Genomic DNA, 26,006 nt, shown 5'->3' with positions numbered 1-26,006 from the left:
ACAGACAATCATCTTGGCTATCTCATACACAAATATGACTTGCAACTATTTAGCATAGGATTAGTTATGCAGATTCTTCTCATGTAACTGCATTGTTACTGTTTTACTCTGTACCCTGTTTTTTTTCTTTTTGTACCCTTCGTACATCCTGTTCTCATATTCCGTAATAGATCAGTGTGTTACAGTGGAGTGCAAAGTTTGGATGTCCCTGGTCAAAATAAGCGTTATTGTGAACGCATCAAACGCTGATGTGAACATGGCATAAGCCACAACCATTTTTCTGAGAATTCACACTCACATGTCAAGCAAGTCTAAAAATTTGAGCCTAAACAAGATGTGCCAAATGCACAAAAGATGTAACACAGACGACTATGTTTACACCAGTGTCTAGTTGTAACTGCAATAGTAAATCTGAAAAATTGGAAAAATGGTTTATACAATAACTAAGCTTTACTTGCACAATGTTGTAATCATAAAGTTTCCATAAAGTTAGAAAATCTCAACCAAAGTACAACAGTCTGTGGTAACTTCTAACACAATTGTGCACTGACTTTCAGTGTGCACGTGCAGATGAAGGGTTAAAGCTGTTAATTGCAGAGATTGTAATGGCCTGTGCTCTATAAGAAGAAGGAATGACTAAGATGGAGTTTGTGAAAGGATACTGGTGATAAGATATTGTGTGTTTGTAGAGAAACTACTGACTTTTTATAGGGAGGGGAAGACTTTTTGGGGGATCATGAATGAGTTTCACGGTAAAGTGATGTTGAAGGACATATTAAAGGGGTCTGGACAGCCTGTCAGCGAGGAGCAAGCCTGGGCCCTGTGCTACCAGAGCAGTTGTACACTAAAGCAGATGATACTGGGAGGGGGATGTTTCCCAGCACTGAGGGGGACAGAGCACATCTACATTCACCACGATGGGACCGTTTCTTTTGTGGACTCCACTGGTAAGTGCTGATGGAGATGACTGGTTGTCCCACTCCCCCTAAATTACAGCTGAAGTAATAGCAGTCCCAAGTCAATCCTCTGGTGGATTTCACTGTAAACCAAGATAAATCCAAAGTAGTTTAACCCTTAAGTACTATCATGGTGTCTATCATGCACCACTATCATACACATCATTATGATAGACACCATGATGGTACTTAAGGGTTATAGGCAATTGTATGTAATATTATTCATGATCTGGTAGATTATCTGAATCCTGTGGATCACCAGCTATTATAACACTACAACTTCCAACACAGGCCCTGGAACTGGAGTTTCACAACAACCAGAGATCAATATATTACTGATCATTGTAGTACCACCTGAGTGAAGCATTTTATACTGTGTGTGTGGTCCCCCCTTGAAGTTTGCGTACATTGAAACCTAAAAATCAACAATATTAGAGTCTACATCTCTGGCATATTTTGATGAATGACTTGTTTAGCCGATCCCATATCTTCATGTATAAGGCACTATATAGTAGTCATATTGTTTACACTTGGACCACATGCACACGACGGTGCGCACATGTTGCCAAGCTGGGATTGAACATTGTCATTCATTGGGGCCAGTTAGCACAGTCCATAAAATGAACAGGAATAGGGCCTGACCTATGTGTTGCCAACTGCCCCATACACCAGACTGTGAAAATACAATTGTGTTTATGGGGCCATAGAAATTAATGGGTCAATGACACTGCATGAGGCTTTACAATGTACAGGGTTTGCTATATATTCCCTAAGAATATGTTATCCTTTTTCTTACTAAACTCTACATATTCTGGTTTCTAGATGCTAAGGACTCAAACCTGTCTGAAAAAAAGGTACGTCTCCTCTAGTCCCTTTGTCCCAGGGTATAATGTGTGCCTAAGTTCACACATACGCTATAATGTTCACCCTTTGACTTTCTCACAGTATAATGCTCCCTCACTGTGCCCTGCAAAATAATAGGGCACACAAAAAAGTAATAGTCTGCTTGAACACCAATAACTGAATGCATGCTTAGATCTATAGCTTGGCACACGGTATCAAATATTATAGGCTTAGATATAGCTATATAGTGGATTTTAATACAAACAATAGGCTTAGATATACCGTATTGGATCAGTTAACCCTGATGACTTGATGAGCTTAGATACACTAATTTATCAAGCTCCTATATCTTGCAGGTTATAGAGAGTCTTGGGAAGGCTGTGTACACCGCTCTGGACTGGGGTCTCAGTCGTGAAATTGAACGTGTTCTGAGTGAGTCTCTGGAAAACCTTCTGTTCTATATGTTGGGGCTGCACACTCCCACCAACAAATCTCCTGCAGTAAAGAGGCAGGCCTTTACACTGAATGATATAATCAAGGTAAGACTAAGTTCACATCTTAAAAGACTTCACCGCAGATTCCACTTGTCCCACAAGGAGGATTTCTCTCTCTGCCGGTCTCAGTATAAAATCGGCAGAATCCTGTCAGGCCCAATCACAGTCTATGGGGTCCATGGGCTTTCATGTGTAACCACTTTTTAAGTGGACAGGGTTTCTGGGTGGAAACACGGATGCTAGTGTGAACCTAGCGTAACAGGAGGATGATGGGGGTTATTTGATGCTGCTAAGATTTGTTACTGAAAATCTGAGTCCATGTTATAAGTAGTCATTAGACTGTTAGATTTTCTCTTTAAAATCCTTTAGGCACAGGGGTCACATGGTGGCTCAGTGGTTAGCACTGCAGCCTTGCAGCGCTGGAGTCCTGGTGTTCAAATCCTGCCAAGGACATAAAACCATCTGCAAGGAGTTTGTATGTTCTTCCCGTGTTTGCATGGATTTCCATCCCATATTCCAAAAAAGACATACTGATAGGGAAAAATGTACATTGTGAGCTCTATGTGGGGCTCGCAATCTACATAAAAAAAAAAAAAAAAAAAAATCCTTTAGGCACAGGCAAAATTAACCCCGCAACCACTTCTTTCTGTAGGAATGTGTCGAGAGACTGTTTGTTCCTTCTGAAGCATCCACTCACTACAGAGCTATCTGTCGCTTTCAGTATGATGAATATAAGGACATTCACAGCCTCCTACAAACGATACAGCTCACCAAACAGGTAACATCCACTCTACAAACAACCAAAGTCTGTTACTGCTATGCTCACTGCTTTGGTTTTAATGCCTAAATTTGTTACTGCAGAGTTTAAAGAGGTTGGATTCATATGAAGAACTTGAAGATGACATATTAGCAATGTACGATAACTGGGTATGAAATGAATGGGCTCAGAATTTTATTTTTTTTTTTTTTTCTATGACCTGAGTTTGTGTTATATATTTGGCTTGCTTTGTTTACTTCATAGGGTGTGCAATGGAGCAATGTCATGAATGAGCTTCGTCTTGGGGTCAGTCTCCGTTGCGTTCATCAGCGTTCCTACACTGCACTGCCCATACAATATACACTTACTCCATATGAGCTTCTGATGAATGATATTCGGTCTAAAAGATACACCCTGCGTCCAGTGGAGGTGAGAAGAAGCCGTCCAAGCTTCCCGGCATAGAAATCAGGGGATTCTCCTGCTAACTTTAACATTGCAAATCCTCATTACTATTGAAATATATACGTGATCGCTTTGTCCTTCACTTTAGTCAATTATCTGAAAGAGGCTGATTACTTGGTAGTGAACACTTCATACAGTTCCTCCTATTACTGTCACTGGAGGCAAGGGTAAAGATTCTTCTAGATTACAATTTGTCAAATTAGCTCACCAACCACATAAACTGTATAACCTAGACTGGAACTTCAGATCAGACTTGGCATTTTGATGCATTCAGGTCCAGTATCTCTGTCCAGAGACTGAAGTACGTCAGGCTCACTCTTTGAAAGTCAAGTCAACAGGGCTGCACTGCAGTTATCTGTATAGCCAGGAGCACTGCTGTGAGGAGGACACAGTGTAATGTCAGCATGGTGGCCTCTTAATGCTCTAGATTAGTGAGCATCCCACAGGTTAAAAACCCACTGATCAATATATAATGGCATATCCTAGCAATATGCCAATAGTTTACAAGATGGGGAAACCTCTGTGGCTAAGGCTAGGTCCACATCTCTTTTGGAGTCTCTGCCACAGATACCAAATAAAATCAGGAGTGAGAATATTCCTGCAAGGAAGACTCTTCTCTCCACTAGTTTCAGTATTTAAAGGGATACTATCATTAAAATTGAATTTTTTTTTTTTTTTTTTTGTCCCTAACACGTAGGAATAGCCTTAAGAAAGGCTATTAGTCTCCTACCTTTAGATGTCTTCTCTGCGCCGCCATTCCGTACATATCCCGATTCTCTCGCAGCACTGGGGGCAGGCCCCAGCGCTCAAACAGCACTGGGAGCATCCCCAATGCTGCAAGAGAACACTCCAGGGCTGCCTCAATCTTCTTCAGGAACGGGTCATCTTCCGGCGGTGGCTTCAAACTTCTGGGCCTCGGGCAGCCGATTGCACATGCCTGCCACCCACAAGAAAATGGCCGCTTATAATACTGTGTAAGTGGCCATTTTCTTGTGGCCAGCAAGCATGTGCAGTTGCTGTGCCCGAGGCCTAGAAGTTTGAAGCCAACCCCTGGAAGAAGACCCATTCCTGAAGAAAATGGAGGCGGCACTGGAGAGTTCTCTCGCAGCATTGGGGACACCCCCAGTGCTGTTTGAGCGCTGGGGCCTGCCCCAAGTGCTACAAGAGAACTCATTTGCTACGGAACGGCGGCACGGAGAAGACATCTAAAGGTAGGAGACTAATAGCCTTTCTTAAGGCTATTCCTACATGTTATGGACAAAAAATTTGATTTTAATAATAGAATCCCTTTAAATAAAGAAAAGGGGGAAATATCCCTTTAAATAATAAAGAAAAGGGGGGGGGGGAAAGCAGACCGGCTCTCCATCTTTTGGGTCCCCCCATGTGTACCTAGTGTGAGGGGGAAAAAAAATAGCTCAAAATCACAAAGAATGCTTTTTTTTTTTTTCTCTCCTTTTTCTTTGCATTTTATATCTTCCATACAATTACACACATGCAAATGAAAAAGTAACTCCCATTGACTTGAATAGGAGGTGTTTTTTTGAGACTTAATCCACCATCAAAATCCCCCTCCAATAAATTGTGAACTATCCCTAAGACTGAGGCCACACGCAACAACATTGGAATCTGGCTGCCTACATAGTGGATGGGATTTTCTAGCTAATTTCACCCATTTTAGAAAAAAAATTGCAGTTGAAGTTTTTGTAAATCACATCATGTCATTATACTTGAAGAAACGTTTGTGTGTTCTATATAGGTATAATAGAAGCAGAAAGTCCTCCAAGTAAAACTGCAGACTTTCTGTGAAAAGTCCTGCAGGAAAATCTGTGATGCGTTTCTGCCACACTCTTTCCTGCAACACTTTTGTGCTGTGGTTTGCCTTAGCCTAATAGTGCAGAGGTAGAAAGGCTCAGAAATGAGCATATGTAACTGAAACATTATTTTAGTAAATCCTATACAGTGACACATACTTGCAAAGAATAATTTAGTTACTCATGAAAATACTAAACATATTGACAGTGATCGCAAGTCACTATATATTATATTATATTATGATAATCCTTAAATAGTCCCACAATGGGGAAATTTCAGTGATACAGTTTTATGGATGGTACAGTAGTATATAACAAGAGAGAAACACATACAAGCTCATGGCAGATAGAGAAATACTAGGAATCATATATATCACATCAATATACATAGTGACAAGCAAACTGTACAGTGCGCCACTAGAGGGAGGAGGCCGACTGCAAACAGACGAATGTTGTCAGATGGCCAGTCTAGTCTTTCATGTAAATCCTTATCCTTGTATTATGAAGTTCCGAAGCTTTCTGATCCTGATGGGCTTGCTACAAATCATCAGTAGTGTAAGATCCCGCACAGTTACACAGTGCATAATGATAGTCTTTTATTGAAGGTATATACAGTATTTCTGACTTCTATTTTAACCAAAGGTCATTACATGTAGCGATTTAAAGAAATTTCTACCAATCAAAAGTTTGCATTCTTGCAGTAATGTCTATAGCTTACAATTGTCCAATTATTTGGGAATTGAGCATGTTTGTTTTTTGGTTTTCTTTTTTGCCATCACTTGACAATTCTTTTCCCTCCAGATTTCGACAAGACTTAGTCCTAAGGTCAACTTGCAAGAGGATTCTGTTAATACAGATGATTATCTGGTAACCTGTTATATTATTTATGGGCTTTGATACAGGTGTAGAATATATAATATATTCTCTATACAGGTGTATAATATATCACATTCAGGGTTACTCTAGCTCAGATGTAATGTAACTAGGATTGTTGGATGCGGGTGCCAAACTATTATTGCCTTTGAGATCAAATCTGAGGTCTTAAAGGGCACCTGCCAGGTTGAAAATGCAGCATACAGATCACTATACTGAAACTTCTATAAGAAAACTATATTCCTTGTCTCATCTCTGCTCACTCTGAGCTGTCAAGTGGGCAGTCCTACTTTGTAACTGATGTTATATCTGTATAATGATACAAGCAAGACAGGGGTTGTAACTTGCAAGGTTTCACTCAGGCCCATAATGTTTGCCTTCCCAGTAGGCAACCAATTGTATAAACGATGTATAAGGCCTATGCACATGACCGTGCAGACATGTTTGTTTATATGGGCCTATACACTCTGCAATAGTTCTTGGAGTTGTCTGGGCCATAGTGAATAGCTGCAAAATACGGAGCAGGTCCTGTACATGTCCGTATTTGTGGTTGTCCTTTCATCTCAATATATGGGTTAGTGAAAACCACAGATGACCCATATAGCAATCCGTGTTGGCATTCCATTTTTATTGTCCCATACACAGCACATGGTCATGTGCATGTAGCTTTACATTTTGTGGGTAAGGGGGCTGGCACCAACTTTTTAAGGGGACCTAGGAGGTTTATGCATCTGAGGTATAACAAAGATGTACAAAAAATAGTATATGAAACTTTGTATAAATGATTGAAGATAAGAAACTTCAATATAATGTTATTACAGAAAAATTCCTTTGCCAATTCTTGACCACCATACACTCTGTTTGCATGTACATCTGCCTTGAGAGACTTGAGGGAGACAGATTTTCAACTTCACTGAGGGTTCAGGTACATACAAGACTATGGAGAGGTCAGAAAATAGGTGCAGGCTGCTGCTGGCTCTAGTTTTACTGTTTCACCCTAGCATTGGTTTCCATTACTGCTGTATAGAGATGGACAAACCTCTGAAGATTTGTTTCACCTCAGGTCTGGAGAAATTGATCCTCTTGTTTATTCTGATTAGAACCAAAAGTAAAATTATACTCTGGAGTCTCTTCAGATCCCAAAAGTATAAGTCTAGGCTTGCTGTCATTAACCCTTTAAAAGGGTTAATGACAGCGATTTTTTTTTTTTTTTAACATTTTTTGTACTTTTGTTCACTTTTTGTATCTATGGGCTATTTTAAGGAATGAATTAAAAGCTAAATTTTTAATAAACAGTCAAGATTTGCAGATCTTCTCTCTCTCTAATTTTTGGATCATTTTGAAACATTAAGGCTGTGGCGGTAAGGCATCTTACCATACTTAGGGGAGCGCCCCCTTCCTCCCCCCCCCCCCCATCAAAAAGTTAGCCGAGTTTTCCTGTGCAGACTTTCTGCTTCAATTGTATCTATAGGGAAACCGCCGTTTCCACAGATATAATTGACATGCTGTGATTTCCAAAAAAATGTCTTGGCATTTGTAGCATTTCCGCTGCAAGTGGTGGTGTTTGGTTTTTTTTGTTTGTTTTTTGCAATATGTGGATGGGTCAGTCTTTGCAGGAAGTGTAAAGCGCTGGCCTTAGTAACGTACCTAAAGGGGTGTTACAACTGAGAGGTGTATAACTTTTATTTTATTTATTTTTTTCCCACAGGACTTTGCATGGAGCAATGTGATGAATGAAGTTCGTCTTGGAGTCAGTCTCCGCAGCATTGACCAGCGTTCCTACACTGCACTGCCTGTACAGTATACACTTACTCCATATGAGCTCCTAATGAATGATATCAGATCTAAGAGATATATCCTGCGGCCAGTGAAGGTGATACCTTATATTGTACACATCTAAACCTGTGTTCCGAAATCTAGATTCTATTAACTGCCCCTTGAAACTTCTTGATACTGTATGGATTGCATTGTAAATTGTTGAAAAGTAGAAAGCATGATGTCTGATATAAACATCTCTCATGTTGCCCCATACTCTCCAGCTGCTCTCTAGGAAATTGATGCAGCTCTCGATGTGACAATAGTATATGGGACCATTAACATGATTGATTGAGTGTTCACTTGGCAATTGTAGATGTTAATAGTCACTTATTACAGATTGTCTATCCATGTAAATAGACTATAGTGCTTCATGTAATTTAAGAAAAGCTTTGTCATATTAAATTTCCTATAGACTATGTCCAAACAATCTGTCCTCTTTATTCCAGGAATCTGATGTGAACAAGTCCAGCAGAAGTGAAGAGAATGTTATTTTGGACCTAATTCGTAGTCATACACTGAAACCGGTAAAGTAATACTTCCCTATCATGGGTGGGATGGATGTTGGCATATAACAGATGTCTTAGTTTGTAGTCAAAGGTGGTGACTAGAAGAGTCTGGGGAATAATGGACATTTATCCAACAGTGATTCCTGCATCAGCCATGCTCTTACAGGATAAAAAAGGAAAATTATTTTTTTTTTATGCCTTAAAGGTATCAGAAAGAAAGCTAAAAGAACGATCCCAGGAAGAGCCAAGCCTGCATGACCTTCTCATGTCAGAAATTAAATCTTCAAAGACTCTCAGATCAACTTTGGATGTAAAAAGAAGCTTACTCCAAGGTAACACATGTAATGAAGTTTAATAGTACAGTATAAAAAGTCGCATGTCCATCAATTTCACACAAGAGATGGGAAAGGACATAAGAATGAGTGAAGGAAACAGATATTCTATGTACTACCGCATGCTTCAATGCTATTTTGATGTAAAGGCATCTAAGCAGTCTTTGAAGCTGCTGCTGCTGTGACCAGCTCCTGGAGTAGACTTCACAGTCCTTACAGTGTCAAAGCCTAGTTGTTTTTGAGAATGAAACTTTTTTTTTTTTTTTTTTTTTTTTTTCTTAATCTTCCTCCTCCAGGCAGAGGGAGTGCCCTCTCGGCTTCTGTGGGGATTCTACATGGAAATATTTCTAAAGGTTTATCATGGCTCCCCTAAAATGCCTCATCACAAGGCTGAACCAATTTACCTCCTTTAGTCTCTCCTCCTAAATCCTCCAGCAGTGTGACCATCCTTTCCCACCTTTTCCATACTCCTTCGAATACACAATCATATTTTATGCTACTGACCTTGGACGCAACTGATTGCAGATCATAGATGGACAAGCCCACTTGGGTTCTTCTCTACTAGTGACTCTCCCAGCTTGATTCCTCCTAGGAGATCTGTTGCATGCAGGATATATATAATATATTTTATCTAGATGCATAAATTTACACACACCCACATTGAGCATTAACTTGACAAATCAGGTTGAACCACGAAGTTGGCTTGTAACCTGCCTACATCTTCTATAGACTGCACTGTATTATATAGCTTTTTGATGAGTTTTAACTAGACTTACTGTCATGACTAGTGTGCAGTGTGAACAGGGTTTAGTGTCATAAAAAGAAGCATAAAAGGCTTATCGTGTTATGAATTAATGGCATTGAACTGTATATTGTGATATATACTCTTGTCACTTTAAGTGGTGCAGATGACGTATTTTACGTTCGAGTTCTTTCTTGAACTATCATATGATGACTCTTTAGAGGTGGAATGACTATGGGTTTCATTGCAGAAGTTAATTCTTCTCCTGCTGTGAGACTTAGGCTCCATTCATTGCCCTAGTTACCCAGAAAAGGAATGCCTCCTTATTTTAAGGCCCTTCCTGTGCTTGGAAGGGAGTGTGCCAGCTTGTACTGAAGTGTAACTATGCATTCTTTTTGCCTGGGACAATATGCCATTCATTCCTCCCCTCTGAATCAAAACTTGGGGACACTCTGGCTTTGCCACAATTTACGGCATAGTTTCAACATAGTAAATGAGGTGGAATCCTTTAAAGAGGACCTTTCACCACTTTTGGGCACAGGCAGTTCTATATACTGCCAGAAAGCTGACAGTGCGCTGAATTCAGCGCACTGTCGGCTTTCCCGATCTGTGCCCGGTGTGAAGAGCTTACGGCCCGGTACCGTAGCTCTTCTATGGTCAGAAGGGCGTTTCTGACCATTAGCCAGGAACGTCCTTCTGCCTCGCGGCGCCAATCGCGCTGTGCTGTGGAGCGGGGAGGAACGCCCCCTCCCTCTGCTCACACAGCTTGTCCGTAGACGAGCATTAGCAGGAGAGGGAGGGGGAGTTCCTCCCGGCTCCACAGTACAGCGCGATTGGCGCCGCGAGGCAGAAGGACGTCTCTGGCTAATGGTCAGAAACGCCCTTCTGACTGTAAAGCGCTACGGTACCGGGACCGATAGCGCTTTACACCGGGCACGGATCGGGAAAGCCGACAGTGCACTGAATTCAGCGCACTGTCAGCTTTCTGGCAGTATATAACACTGCCTGTGCCCAGATATGGTGAAAGGTCCTCTTTAAGTAAGCAGGGTAGTTAAGGCCATGCAACGCTCTCGACGCGTGCACGCGCACTGGCGTAACTAGGAATGGCGGGGCCCTGTGGCGAACTTTTGACACCCCCCCCCCTCCCTGACCAACACAGACGCCGAAGACCTCAACAGACGACACCCTCCCGCATTCCTGCATGCTCGATTATGCCCCATAGTGGCCCCTGCCCACAGTATTATGCCCCATAGTGGCCCCTGCCCACAGTATTATGCCCCATAGTGGCCCTTGCCCACAGTATTATGCTCCATAATGAACCCCCCATGAACAATTATACTGTGGAGTCTTTTCAGACCCCAGAGTATAATAATCGGAGACCGAGGGGGGGATGCAAACATAAGTCACTTACCTATCCCCAGCTCCGCTGCAGTCCTCGGTGGTGTCGGCCATCTTCAATGACCTCCAGACATCTCATGACCCGGTCACGGGATGTCAGAGACTTCACGCATCTAGGCCTGTATGGAGCACAGAGAGGTAAGTAACAGTGTTTTTTTTTTTGTTTTTTTTTTTTGTTTTTTTGTTTTTTAATGTTCCCTTACCTCTCCCGGGCCTCTGATCATTATACTTGGGGGTCTGAAAAGACACCCCCCCCCCCCCCCGGGTATAATAGTGTTTGTGGGGCCCATGGCGTCACTTACCGATCCCGTAAGTATTTATGTTCTGAGAATATTCACAAAGATAGTGGCAGAGATCATGGTTTACCTAAGGGAAAAACACAATCTCCTATTTAGATGACTCACAATTATATCAGACTACTCTTCAAAACTTGAGCAACATCAAGATGCTATTATCCCTCTTGCAAGATTTGGGCTGGAAAATAGATATGAAAAACTAAAATACCAATATACAATTGTCTAGTATTTCTGGGTATATTAAAGTAGTGTTTCCAAACCTTATTTTTGCCAAAAGAGACAGGAGAACATCAGTGTCAAATGGGTATATAAATGAAGTCATGGAAATCATGGATTTGAGGACTTCATGCATCCAGTGAGCAAAGTAAGAACCTGATCCTATTTCATTAGGACTGAAAGCAGGAATTGTTCAACAAGCTTTATCAGAAAAGACAAATTTCAAAATATTCAAATCCCTGCGTGGGCTATTGTGATTACCGGGTCCTCCACTAGCACCCCGGGAATTGCAGTTTTAACTGCAGAATTTCATTGTGCACAGATTTAGTGACCTGTCTTATTGCTCTTGATGATCTCTTGCGGGTGAAACACATAGAGCAGAACTGCTAGCAGAGTGATAGTTATGGGAGTAGGCTAAACCTGTGTAGCCTACCAGTTTCTTTAATAGGAGCAGAGTAATGCCTGACTTATTTAGGCTTTAGTTTCACTTGACATATTATGCCATCTAGATTGAGGTCTGCTGTCATGTTCTGTCCCTGAGCATCATTTACTATAGATCCATTTGGCAGTACTATCAGTATATCCTTCTGGGCTGACTTTGCACACCACTCTTTGTAGCAGCAGTTGACCTTATTCCAATGTGATCAGCATTAAGCCCTGGTGTGATCCACTACTACTGGCAATTGTTTTTTGAGGGGTTATTTAGATTAGGAGGGTAGGTTCTACAATATTGAGGTAGCTTGCCTTTATTCACCCTGCCTATTAGTCATCCATCTAGCCATCAAACTATTGCATATGATCAGATGGATATTGACTGGTCTATATGGATACCTGATGAGTGAGTGGCTATTGTAACTGTCCTAATTGGGGTGTATGAATTTTTGCCCTAGGTTGGGTCACTATTTTTGCAATAGCCACATTTATATGGGATCTATTACATGCAGGAATCTGGGGCTGATTATCCTATCCAAATTTTAGTTTGGTCCAGGGTGGGATCAGATATATATAGTCAATTAGACAACGACAGCATCCCTATCCGTTATTGTTGACTGTCTCCTATTGTTGGGGAGATGCTTATTGGTTTCCATCATATCCAGTAGGAAAATCCCTCCATATGTGAGTCTCCATAAATACAAGCAGCCATGGCTGGGGAGCGGATCTCTATTACTTCCAAGGTACATGCATACATAAAATTACATGCATACCCTGCATACATAAAATTAAGATTCTCAAATTACAGGGAACAAAGAGCAGTTTGGGAAGCTTTTAAGACCACCTCTCCTATACTTCAAAATTCTCATGTGAGGGTCCTATCTTGGGTTGGCACTGTGTGCATGTCAATTGTACGTATACGGTATATACCTTTGTTAGGTGTTTGTCACTTAACCCACTGGTGCACTGACAGGTTCCAATAAGGACACCTACTATTAGAGTGGTGATCCTAATTTAGGATTAGGGTGAGCACTCATACATTACATGAATGAAGTGTTATTGGTTGTGTTATTCATCTCTATACACCGTCATTCCCTGATTATGCCTGTCTTGCCTGCTTGAACTCTATGCTGCAGTACCTCCAGCACATGGCCTCTACTACTATTGGTGAGTTACGTGGGATCTTTTCTATATACATGCTGGGGAGGCTGCTGTGAATCAAACATTTGTTTATATAGTATTTTAGTGGAATCTGGCATTTGTTACCTGTGGTGGAAGCCTTATTTTTATTGTTGTTGTTTGACTGGTTCATGACTTTTTATGGGCCTGTATTAAAAGTTAAATTTTGTAAATAATTATTCTCTTTTTGTCCTAACTCCTATCTTACAATATAAGAATTGTCCTTCCTCTGGCACCAAGGAGTACAAGACCTCCTCTTTTCCACTCTGTAGCAACAAAAATTTTCAACTGGTCAGAAAAAAAACAATCTTTTGCAGCTCACCTAAAGGGTTCTCAAAATGTCAAAGCAGATAAATTTAGACCCCAGACGAATGGAGTCTCAACAAAGCTTTTCATTTGTTTACTCTGAGATAGAGAGTTCTGGATATTGATCATTGCATCAAGGCAATATTGCCAAAGAGAAACCTTCTACACGCTGAATTACATGAAAAACCCTCTGACAGTAGATGAATGATTTCAGAACTGAAACACTAACTTAATCTATGCTTTTCCTCCACTGTCTTTGACTCCAGGTCCTCTTGGAAATTCAGGAGGCAAATGTTAGTTATTCTAGTGGTTCCCTCTTGGCCAAAGAGAAGTTGGTTTCCTATTACTAAATAAATAAGCCATGGAAAGATCTTTTAACATCAGGGCCCAATTTTTTTCCATCAGGATCTACAGAACCTGAATCGCTCAGCCTGGATCCTGAAGCAGTCTGAGAGGTCAAGTCAACTCAAGATCTAAGGCCTCTTGCAGATGACCGTGGCTGAGATCAGTGTGCTTTCTGAATTTGCCTGGATAGCATACTGACCTATTCATCTCTATGGACCTGTACACATGACTGTGAATTGCATGATCATGTGTGCTCGCCAACAGTCCGGCACACAAAATATAGAACAGGTTCCATTCCTGTTTTATTTTGTGGCCCTGCTTCCGAGGCTCCTTTTAATGAATGAGCGGTAGTCTGCAACCGCCTAAGTAATGTATGTTCAGCATTTTTTTTGTTCCAGAACCTGAGGTGCAGGCTGCCTTGGTTTCCGGACCGAAAAACAAAACAAAACAGGTAGCCGCGACTGAATGCTGCTGCACTGCATCGGCATTCAGTCATGCACTATGCTTCGGATTAGGCCCAATGAATGGGCCTAGTTGGGAGGCTGGAGTGTCTTCAGGCTGATTTGCCTCGTGAATAATGAAGAATGAGCATGTCCATTCTTCAAATGAAGTATAAGCATGTCTGGCCTCAAAATCCTGACCAAAAAACCCCGTGAGAACTTGCCCTAAGAGTACAAATCTTGACCTCAAATATTTTTCAATTCAATAGTTTTCAGTACCCCCTTTAGCAGAGGAGTTTAGAAGATTCACTTAGGCATGGTTCAGACGAAGCTTCATTAAAAAGTTTGTCCTTAGACGCAGACACTTTTTAATTTTTGTATTTTTGTTTTTGCACCTTACATTCCAAAAGCCATAACTTACACTTTTTTTTTTTTTTTTTGGGGGGGGGGGGGGAGGGGGGTGACAAATTGTACTTCAAATTGGTACCATTTATTTTGTACAACGTCTCAGGAAGTGTGTGTGTGTGTGTGTGTGTGTGTGTGTGTGTGTGTCAGACAGAATGAAGTGGAATTGAGGGGGAAAAAACCAGTGCTGATCTCTTATGGGTTTTTGCAGCTTCATAATGCCCAATCTATATAGCTTCTTTTTTTTTTTTTTTTTTTTTTTTTTTTTTAAATTTACAATTCTAAATTTTGAGGGGGAAAAAAAAAAAAATTGAATCCTCATATTCTAAACCAGGGGTAGGGAACCTTTGGCTCTCCAGCTGCTGTGAAACTACAACTCCCAGCATGCTCCATTCACTTCCATGGGAGTTCCCAGAACAGCAGAGCCAGTATGCGTGCTGGGAGTTATAGTTTTACAACAGCTGGAGTGCTGAAGGTTGCCTACCCCTGTTCTAAACCCTGTAACTTTTGTTATATTGAAATGTAAGGATTTTTTTTTTTTCTTCTCTGTATTGTGGTCTATGACAAACTTCCTATCTAACTATGTAAGATATTTAAGCCTGCTTCAGCACTTAAAATACTATGGTAGCCCTGGGAGCCTTCAGAAGGCTCCAGGCTGCCATGGTAACAGGCCGCCTCCCATGTTTGCCCCTTGGGGAGGGGAATCCCTTTGCCGAGAAGCAAATAAAAGGTGAAAGTAACCACTCAAATGCCGTAGTCACATTTGACCACCGCATCTGAGTGGTTAAATGCCTGTGATCAGTCTTCTCTGTTCACGGGCAATGCTGCTGGGTACCTGCTGTACGAAACAAAGCAGACCCGGCAGCTAGTGCTGCCATGTTTTTTCACACGCACCAAGATGTAAGGAGTTGTCCGGGATAACAACATCCTACTCTAACCCTAAACTCCTTTTTTTTTTTTTTTTTTTTATTTTGCGGTTACTGAATAAGATGCCATTTTTCCAAGAATAATTGGCTAGGGGTCATTGTAATCTGGCACTTGAGAGGAAACTTGGTGACTAGAATTGCATTGTCATTGCAGCGAGAGGTGGCTCTACAAAGTATTGGTATGGGGGCTGAATACCCTTGCACATCACACTTTTTTTTTTTTTTTTTTTTTTTTTTTTAAATTTAAAAACCCATATATCACTTTTTTTCCACTTCACATTTATCTGCTACTTTGTGTTGATCTATCACTTAAAATCTCAATAATGTACATTTCAGTTTGTGGTTGTAAAATGACAACATGTGAAAGTTCAAAGGGTATGAATACTTTTGCAAGCCACTGTATATGGGTTTTCTCTTAGGGTGGTGGTGGGGGAATGTAAAGCTGCTTTTTGATGTTAGGTCATCTTAGTGGTTGAACAAAAAGGACCGATACACAGATTTGCTCGTGGATCTGGTTAAAAGGAACTGCGCTCCCACCATAGAAGTTGAATAAATGGCTTTATTGGCGGTATAAAACTTGAACACAACGCGTTTGGGGCGTAAAAATCTCCCTTCCTCAGGAATAATAGTTCTATAATGCACATATTAAGAGAAATAAAAAAATAAAATAAAAATAAAAATAAAATATACATCAGTGGATATAAAAAGACAGAACTTGAATCCATAATGTGTATTGGACCAATCATTTGGCTATATTGTAAATCCTTTTTGTCCGTGATCATTATATATGTAGTTTATAAATATGCCACTACATGGTCTTCTCCTGTTCCATGCATATTTGAGTAGTTTGTTTCCATGAATATGCACAGAATTTCTAAAAATACATTGTGGAGCATTTTCCTATTAGGTCTCTTTCTAGAGTTTGGTTTATATAGATAACATTGGTCAGAAACATACCACTATTGTGTCTTTTTGCTCCATTTACATTGGAGCAGTTAATTCCTAGGTGTATGCACAGATCTTCTAAAAATACACTGAGAAACTTTTCCCTATTCTGTCTCTTTGGGGTTTGGTGTATACAAATTATGATCATGGCCTAAATAGATTTACAATGTAGCCAAATGATTGGTCCAATACACATTATGGATTCAAGTTCTGTCTTTATATGTTCTGATGCATGTTTTTATTTCTCTTTTAATGTGTGTTATAGTACTATTACACCTGAAGAAGGGCGATTTTTTTTTTTTTTTTTTTTTTTTTTTTTTCTTCGCCCGAAACGCGTTGTTCAAGTTTTACACTGCCAATAAAGCCATTTATTCAACTTCTATGGTGGGAGCGCAGTTCCTTTAAACCAGATCCACGAGTGAATCTGTGTGCTGGTCCTTTTTGTTCATCTTGTATACATCCAAGAGATGTGAGGAGACTTGCAGCTTGACCCCGCCCAGAGAGAGTGACCCTCTGACCAAATTGGCCCGAATGTGCATTGAGGAGTTGTGACTACCTTCACAACCCCACAAGGTGAGTTACTCTTATCTCTATCGACATTATTATTACCATCATACAAATTACGCTATGGGTCGCTTGGTATTTCCTTCTTGTTTTTGAGCATCTTAGTGGTGGATACATTTTTGAAACTGGTGAATTTTTGTTTCCCTCCTCACTCCTTTTAGATGAAGAATTTAAAATTTCAAGGAATGTACAACATGAATATCCATTATACAGCTGCCGAATGGGGGACTGGTGGAGTCGGCTGCCTCTTATCGATCCGCTGGAGAATGGAATTGACGTAATTCTATTCAATATAAAAAAAATTATTATTTTTTTTTGCATTCTAGCAGATTTGATGGCATATGGTAATTGGATTTGGGACATGCAGGGTATTTTGTAACCCTGGTAGTATTTAATGTATAATCATTTTCTTTACATTACAGGGCAGAGTCAGTTGGCACCCTGAATTCAATTATGAATCCTCATCTGAACACAAGTTTTCTGATCTGACATCAAGTAGCACTGGTAATTGAGGGGAATCTGTAGATGAGAATAACTTAAATGTTGGTAGACTACAAATAGAAAGAGTACTCTGTGTCAGACAGCAGCTGGGAAATCTAATAAGGCTTTTGGATTAGGGAGCTATAGATAGTGTTTTGTTTCTTAACATTTAAGTGTATAAACTTCAGTAGTCAAATTCGTCAAAACTAATTTGCTGCCACTTCCTTCTGGCTAAGCAAATTTCCCTGTTCCTGCATACCTCGTGTCTAAAAATTCACATCTGCACTCAGGGATTCCATTCCTCATTCTGCTTTAGAAATATGAAGGCAAGTTCTGCAAGCGTGCGTGTAAATATTTTGTGAGGTGGTGACCCCAAGTTTTGAACTTGTGTGGTCCAGTGCAGGTCTGCAGTAGGCCTCACCTCCAGGTATTAGTCCTTGACTCATTACTGGCTCAGAAAAGACTTCAGCTCTTGTATACCAGGGCAGATCCATGGAGTGAAAGGTGCTGTGTAGGTCTGTCCTGTAACTAAGTCTGGTGATACAAAATTGTGCTTATTTTGTTTCTGTGGCTGGTATAAGACACATCGTTAGGTTATCATTTCTGTTTAGTTAGTCGCTCAGACGAGCAGGGTTTTTTCCCGCTAGTGGAAAAAAAAGCTAGCAGAGCCCATTGCCCATCAATGGGAGGCATTATTTTCAGCGCTGAAAACTCAGCGCCAAATAAAGCGCCATTTTCCTCCATGTGAATAGACCCTTAAAGGGGCTGCCACTGGAAATATTATGGTGCTGTTGGTATATTAGCATTTTGGGGGCCGTGCTTTTAATTTTGGCTGTGGCCACAGTTTGTCTAAAACCAGCCCTGTCTCCAATGGTTGTTCCAAGATAGACTCTGGCCCAGATGTGAACATAGCCTGATATGAAAATGAGGCCCAAAAGCTGAATAACAGTGATTTCTACAGTTTCCAAATATGTCTCTACCTCCAGTTCCTCTGCAAGCTACTGGGATTAGGCTTATAACTAATTTACTACTGACAGATTCCCCTTAAGCCAGTCAATCACCTGATGTATTGCTTTTTCTAGAGCTGTCGTTTTTTCCGGTTCTGACTTCATCCCAAGTGGACCTGAGAATGAGCAGCATTTCAAACAGTGAGAAGCAAACCTTGTATGCACACAAGAGGTCAAACTCCTATGAGGGCTCCTTCCAAGGCCATAGCTGTAGGCAGGTGGGTAAGCAACAAAATTGGCTGGTTAAGCAAGCCATGCAATATATGGTTAGCACAGAAAGGGTTGTTTCATTTTGTTAGAAGGGTTTCGTAAAACAAATAACAGGATGTCTTGCTAGCATCTTCAGTGCTCAGATGTAATCTGAGGGAACTGTAAAGTTTACACGTTCAATTGAAATCAACGCATTGCTCATGAAATTTATGGGCACACCACATAAAACTGGAAAATCTTTTTTTTTTTTTTTTTTTATACTTTATTTTAAAAAATTTAGATTTGTGAGTCTTGTCTAATTTCATTTTTAAAGCAGATTTGCACTTGACTCCCTCCCCTTTTCTGATCCTTTACTGAACCATTCTAATCAAAAATAGGTCTGAATGTTTTGCACTTTTATAGTATATTTTTGCAGCGATTTCTTGGCTAGTTTTCTTTTTCGAACTTTCTCAAAATGTTTAATGGCTGTAAGCCCTAGCAACAGCTTCAGGCTTGTATATTCCAGAGTTGGCGCACTCCAAGGATTCACCTACCTCCAACCATCTCGGAGTTGATCCCTGTACGAAGAACAATGGTGAAAACGGAGATGCTGGTGTCAAATAAAGACTTCCCTGGACATAGGGTAACTTAAGTTGACTGGGTTCATGGCTTGTGCTTTGAGTGTCAATTGGGGAGGGGGTTTTATCATGAGCAACAGTTACTTTGCTGGTCTTGACGATCCTTGTGCCTCTGGAGGATGTGCCGAATTTGACTTATAAATGAAGTGCATCATATGGCAGAGCTGTGCTTAATGTCTGTTCACACTTATTGTAGGTTTCAGGCTTCATTTACACTGGTAAGTTACCATAGTTGTAAAAGGTCCAGTGGCCCTGCCCATGCCACAACACTCACCGTGCTCTTTAGGATTTATTTTTTTTTTTTTTAATGCAAAACCTCAACTTGCACATAAAACTGCAACTTTTTTTGTGACTTGCCAGTTTATTTTTAACTTTTCATTTAGGCTTGTTCCAGTTGCTATCGCAAGAGGCTTTTCTTTTCCTGGATGTCCACCTGCAAATTTTGTGACAGGTAAAAAAAAATAAATTAATAACTTGCGTTAGATCTAAAAGGGGCACATGTACTAAGCAATTTTTTGAGCTTTCAGATAAATCTTGAACAGGATGGGTGATAAAAGTTAAATTGGTAGGATCTGACACTTGAGGACCCACACTGATTTCTTAAGGGGATAAAAAAAGTGGGGGCAATACAGTGGTTAGAACTGCAGCCTTGTAACAGTGGTTGGGTTCAAATCTTGCCAAGGATAACATCTTTAAGGAGTTTGTTCTCCACATGTTTGTGTTACCTCAATTTGTTAGGCTCTTGTAAGTTCAATGCAGGGTGGCAAAACATGTGACTGCATAGAACACTGTTAGAGATGAGGTTAAGGCTGGATTCAGCGGTGCCCTTAAGGTTGTATGAAGCACACAGTGAATAGCTTGGGTAATCCTCAATCATCCATGCTGTCCATGTAAGGAACTTATTTGTAAAATGGCTGAAATTGTGTGGATTTAATATGCAAAACGCAAGTTATTTACAATTTGTGTGTATGCATATATATTTATATTGTAACTTTTTTTTTTTTTTTTTTTTTTTCAGGAACATATGCCCCGAATGTCATGTTGAGGTAAGTCTGTAAAGTAAAATGTAATCATATAGGCAGGAAAAGGCTTAATTCACCAAATAAGTCAGAAATTTTTTGAGAGAAGTCCTCAGTAGTTGATACCTTTTTTTAATGGCTAACTTAAAAAGTTTTTTGATGACATATTGAGCTTTCGAGACTCTATAGAAGTCTCTTCATCAGGATGGTATAACACAATTTCTGAAGGTAGGCATATATATACACAGAGAAATGGAGTGTTGGATGCAAAATAGATGGAGAACAGAACACCATGTAAATAAACAATGAAAACATATATATCAGTTCACAGGAAAGTTCTCTGGGTTTATGGCTTCTTTGATCAGTGACGTGGTGTCTAGTGGTTGTAAAACGTCATAAAACCCTGGGCCTGGTTTAAACCCCTCTGAAGCATGTTAAAGTTCACCATAAGTTTAACCTCCCATATGAGGCGATCTTTTCTGCTCTTGAAATTCCCTCAGTACCAGGATCTTCATATCCTGGGTCATATTATGATTTTCATTGCAGAAGTGTTTTGTCACAGGGAGGTCCATTCTCTGTTCTCTAATCGTATGTCTGTGTGAGTTCATCCTCATCCTAAGTGACTGTCCTGTCTCATCTACATACAGGCCCTCAGGACACTTAGTACACTATCAAATACACTACATTAGGTGTGCTGCAGGTGAAGTTACCTGGGATCTTGTAGTGTCGATCAGAGTTCGGGATCTTTATTTTGTCCGTAGTCAGTATGTGCGGGCAGGTCTTGCACCTCTATTTCCACATGGAAATGTTCCTTTGTTAGTTGGAGGTGACAGAGAGCTGCTAATAATCATATTCCTGAGGTTTGGTGGCTGTCTGGTCTTTTTGCAGTAGTGGATGTAGTTTGCGTGTAATTCCTCTAAGCATTTCCAGGTGTGGGTTATATGTGACAACCAGGGGCACCCGATTGTTCTCCTGTTTGGTGTTGTATTTTAATAACTCCGATCCTGGTATTCTGGTGGCCCTGTTGATTTGGTTTTCAACTGTTCTTGGATGGTAACCCTGCCTCAAGAATGTGTTTTTGAGGCCCCTAATGTGCTTGTCTCTGTCCACCGGGTCTGAACATATGCGATGGTATCTGATGGCTTGGCTGTAGACAATGGAATTCTTTGTGTTTCGGATGAAAGCTATCCCATCTTAGGTAGGTAGGGCGGTCAATCGGCTTCCGATACAGTGATGTCTCAATTTTGTTGTCCTGTATCTTGATGACTGTGTCTAGGAAGTTTATTTCAGAGAAGGAGTAATTGAGCGTCAGGTTGATGGTGGGATGGAACTGGTTGAATTGTTCATGGAAGGTTTTCAGCTGTTGTTCTGACCCAGTCCAAATGATTAGGATATCGTCAATAATGACACAGAGGAGACCCAATCTACTCTGTATTTGATAGTGTACTAAGTGTCCTGAGGGCCTGTATGTAGGTGAGACAGGACAGTCACTTAGGATGAGGATGAACTCACACAGACATACGATTAGAGAACAGAGACTGGACCTCTGTGTGCCAAAACACTTCTGCAATGAAAATCATAACATGATCCAGGATATGAAGATCCTGGTACTGAGAGGGAATTTCAAGAGCAGAAAAGATCGCCTCATATGGGAGGTTAAACTTATGGTGAACTTTAACACGCTTCAGAGGGGTTTAAACCAGGCCCAGGGTTTTATGACGTTTAACAACCACTAGACAACATGTCACTGATCAAAAGAAGCTATAAACCCAGAGAACTTTCCTGTGAACTGACATATATGTTTTCATTGTTTATTTACATGGTGTTCTGTTCATCTATTTTGCATCTAACACTCCATTTCTCTGTGTATATATATATGCCTACCTTCAGAAATTGTGTTATACCATCCTGATGAAGAGACCTCTATAGAGTCTCGAAAGCTCAATATGTCATCAAAAAACTTTTTAAGTTGGCCATTAAAAAAGGTATCAACTGCTGAGGACTTCTCTCAAAAAAAATTTCATTTCATATCCACTGGCTAACACGGTACAAGGACATATTTTTTCCTTTACAAATAAGTCAGAGCAGAGCAGTATTGCTTAGGAACCTTCAGTGCTCTGGTAACTGTAGCTTTTACCACACATAATCATCACTGAATATCTACAGAATGGATATTAATCCTAACAGTGGCGTAGTCTAGTCAATGCGGACTTCAATTATTGCTCCTGATTAACCTGTAACGCAGGAGTAACATATTGAGCTATATAGGAGCCCTAGAGCTGAGTTGTATATTAGCCCTGGAGCTTTATAGGAGTTTAGTCAGCCACGCTATAAAGACTGAATTGGCTATACGCAGGGTATGAGCTGCATTTAGTCAGTCTTGTTTGTTAGGGTATTTCTAGATCTTAACTATGGCTAGTACCTTATATTAAATGTAGCGGGTCTGTTTCAACTATTTTCATCTAGGGGGCCGTGATTGAGTCAGAATTGGGGTCTCATCCCACATGGAGGATTGTCATCTATGATACATGGATATGACAGTTTGTTTGGGATAGCCGCTAGCTACCATAGATAGCAAGGTTTAGTCTCAAATATTATTAGATGACGTTGTAGATTCCCCCCTTTTTTTTTTTTTTTTTTTTTTTTTTTTTTCTTCCACCACAATATTACCTGGGTAGTAGGTGTACATTGGTGTTGACTATAATATATACCAGCATTTCCTTAGAACGGGGGGGTGTGGCCAAGTGGTGTTCATCTGAATGCATTGGGGTATAGGGGTTACTTAAATGTACATACCTGCCCCAGAGTTGGCATTTTTACACTTTGTGGTCACCATGTGTTTCAGGGAACCAGTGGAGGGTAGGCAGGGTTTATTGTTCGTACACCTATATATGGGTGTTTGAGTGTTATTTGACCCATTCTAGGTATATATGTGAATATGTCAACTCATACAGTGTGAGGGTATTCTGCAAGTTGTCTTTTATCTACATAGGAGACATCTTCACACTTTTTTTCTATATTTTATTTTTATTTTATTTTTTCATACCATTCATGATCTGTCAAGTAATTTTAGGCTGTGCCTTGGTACTACCATGATTAAAGTATTTTTGGATCCCTGGATTTTCTTATTGCCCAGTGCAGTCTAAAATTCTGGATGGATGCTTTCTTAAAAAAAAAAATAATAATAATAGGTAGAATCTGGAGATTCTATTCTGCATAGGGGTATGCAAAGGGCATTCTCAGTTTTCTTAACTTTAAATTTGTTTTTGTGGGGATTTTTATGACTAAAATGGGCAATTCATTGAGTTTACTAGCTGGAATAATCTGCCTCTTGTAACCCTGACACATCTTGACTTTTCAGGGATTAAATAGACTTTTGCAAGCCATTGTTTTAGTAACATGTATACTTTATATACAGATGTTGATGCCTTTCAAGCAATGCATGCATCTGCCTGTCAGCTTTTTCAAAGCTTTGGTCTTGACACGGGACAATGATCCTTACTGCCAAACACAGAAAAACAGGATATTCTACAGGGAGGTCATGGACTGGGATTATTCCAGGTGAGTCCTGATTTATTAACCACCTTCTTATCAGAGGAATTTTTGGATTTTCAGTTGTGTTTTTTGTTTTTTTTTACTCTCCCTCCAAAGCACATGAACCAATGAAGACTTTTTTTTTTTTTTCCCTTTCCAACCCTGAGCTATGTGATTTAAGGTTTGTAGGGAAAAACTATACAGAATAATAAATAGAACTAGTATGAATAACCATGTACCGGAAAATCAGAATGAGGTTGAATTGGAGAAAAAGTGAATTTGTGCAACTTTCTTATGAGCCAAAATGACATGTCGCCTGTATTCTAAGTTTCGGTACAATTCTGAGGATACCAAGTTTATATAGTTAGACTTTAACCCCTTGACTAAAATGTAAAACTTTGCAAAACTGTTTATTTCAAAAGTTGCTATAGCGTGACGCCCGTAACTTAATTTTTTTTATTTCTCGTACTTTATCTTGCTCTAGGGGCTGCCAATTGCCTGGAAAATGGTGCCTTGGTTTTTCCTGAGGTACCAGGGTCCTTAATGGCCATGATCAGTGCAGGTATTACAAATACAGCAGAGATCTGGCAGCTTCTCTTTTCCTGAGCAGTCACCATATTTAAATACCAGATACCTGCTGTATTATTGTGCAGATGTCAGGAAGGGGTTGAAAGAAAATCTTGGGCCTCTGCTGCATAAAATGCTCTATAAATTGTCATCTTGTTACAAACTACATGACCCTCTATTTCTCAACCACACACACACACGCACTTTATTGCAATGTCACAAAGTAATTCCACTAGTCCAAAATTGCCCTTCATGTGTGTTTATTTTATTTTTTTTTTATTTTTTTTTTTAGCGTTCCACTGGTGTTTGAACCCAAAGACTTGGCAGAAGAGTTTTCCTTTTACAAGAAAATCATGTACAACTGGACTTCCATGGACCTCTGTCTAAAATGTGAGGAATATATCTTGAACGTTCTAGATAGAAGCACTCAAAGTGAGTTTAGAGACAAGTCTTTGAAATCTCGCAGCATTTCAGAATCCTCTGCCATCCTGTCAAGACATTAACAAAAAGCTGTTTGAAATTGTGACCTTCCCACCAGGACTGGAGTGCCACTGAACCTCCTTTACATAAATGTAATTATCGTCATAGAAATAAAAAATGAACTTATTGGGACAATGGGGTGACATGACTTCAAAGACTTTTGTTAGATTTTAAATGTGTCTGTATATAAATGTTGTAACTTTATTTATTTATTGTCATGTTCATCTGAATAAAATTGTGTGTGTGTGTGTGTGTGTGTGTGTGGGGAAACTTTTTTTTTTTTTTTGACATTCCCAACACTCAAGTGGGATGAAGAGTCCAAAACCCAAAATTATCTGTTTTTAGCCTAATGGTCCATAAATGATTACTGGTGAATACACGGGCAAGGAGGAAACTTGGTGGTAATTTGTTCACAATATTTGAAGAATATGGATTGTAAATCCATATTCATGCATTGTTTTCTAAGAGATTTTTGCACAATTACTGTTCTGCTGCACTTAATGAATTCAGGCTAATATCTGTATCACTTGGCACATACATCTGGCATGACTGGAGGGGTGATGGCTTTTTTTTTTTTTTTTTTTTGGATGCAACTTTGTTTCCCCTTTTCACGCTGTGTCTTATATCTGACTGTATTGACGTTTTTCATCTGTCTTTATTGTGACCAATGACTGAGCTAAATTGTATATTCTGTTAACTGCCATCTGCAAATAAAGAGCAAGAATATGATGGTGGTCAAAGTGTATGATTTATGAGGTGACTGTGCAGGGGGAAAAATGAGGATGGTAACAAGATCAAGGTAAAACTGTCCTTGATGGTGGACAATAGAACAAGAACATGTTCAGAATTGCACATGGTTTAAAGCTCAACCAACCAGCTTTATCAAGAACCGGGTAAGGTGGTCATATAGATGGTATGTCAAAAGAAAAGAAATAAAGAAAGAAAAAAAAGAAATAACATCACTGAGAAAAAAAAAAAAAAAAACTGTACTACCTCGCCAAGTAAAAGTCTACAGCCTGGTATGTACATTGTGCAACATTGAAGTT

General features: G+C 40.0%; 1 protein-coding gene across 1 annotated transcript; it reads left to right on the top strand.

The window, feature by feature from the left end:
• Positions 1-736: 736 nt before the first annotated feature.
• On the top strand, positions 737-24,983 carry LOC142210025 (protein spire homolog 1-like). The gene is made up of 16 exons (XM_075279054.1): positions 737-947; positions 1,779-1,810; positions 2,156-2,338; positions 2,946-3,071; positions 3,155-3,220; positions 3,315-3,479; positions 8,461-8,538; positions 8,726-8,852; positions 17,208-17,323; positions 17,469-17,550; positions 18,609-18,751; positions 19,249-19,365; positions 19,744-19,811; positions 20,379-20,406; positions 23,798-23,940; positions 24,773-24,983. Exons 1-16 carry the CDS (start codon positions 737-739, stop codon positions 24,981-24,983), a joined length of 1,896 nt encoding a protein of 631 aa, XP_075135155.1.
• The last annotated feature ends 1,023 nt before the right edge of the window (positions 24,984-26,006 follow it).

Source organism: Leptodactylus fuscus, chromosome 6, assembly GCF_031893055.1.
Source record: "Leptodactylus fuscus isolate aLepFus1 chromosome 6, aLepFus1.hap2, whole genome shotgun sequence".
In the NCBI taxonomy this organism is placed as follows: Eukaryota; Metazoa; Chordata; class Amphibia; order Anura; family Leptodactylidae; genus Leptodactylus; species Leptodactylus fuscus.
Note: the sequence above shows the minus strand (reverse complement) of the source record. Positions and strands in the feature narration are given on the sequence as shown.

Excerpts from the sequence above, each read along its gene's own strand:
- LOC142210025 (XM_075279054.1), top strand. The coding sequence starts at position 737 with ATGAATGAGTTTCACGGTAAAGTGATGTTGAAGGACATATTAAAGGGG. Across the intron at positions 3,072-3,154 it reads CGATACAGCTCACCAAACAG|AGTTTAAAGAGGTTGGATTC; the intron begins GTAACATCCACT and ends TTGTTACTGCAG. Across the intron at positions 3,480-8,460 it reads ACACCCTGCGTCCAGTGGAG|GAATCTGATGTGAACAAGTC; the intron begins GTGAGAAGAAGC and ends TCTTTATTCCAG.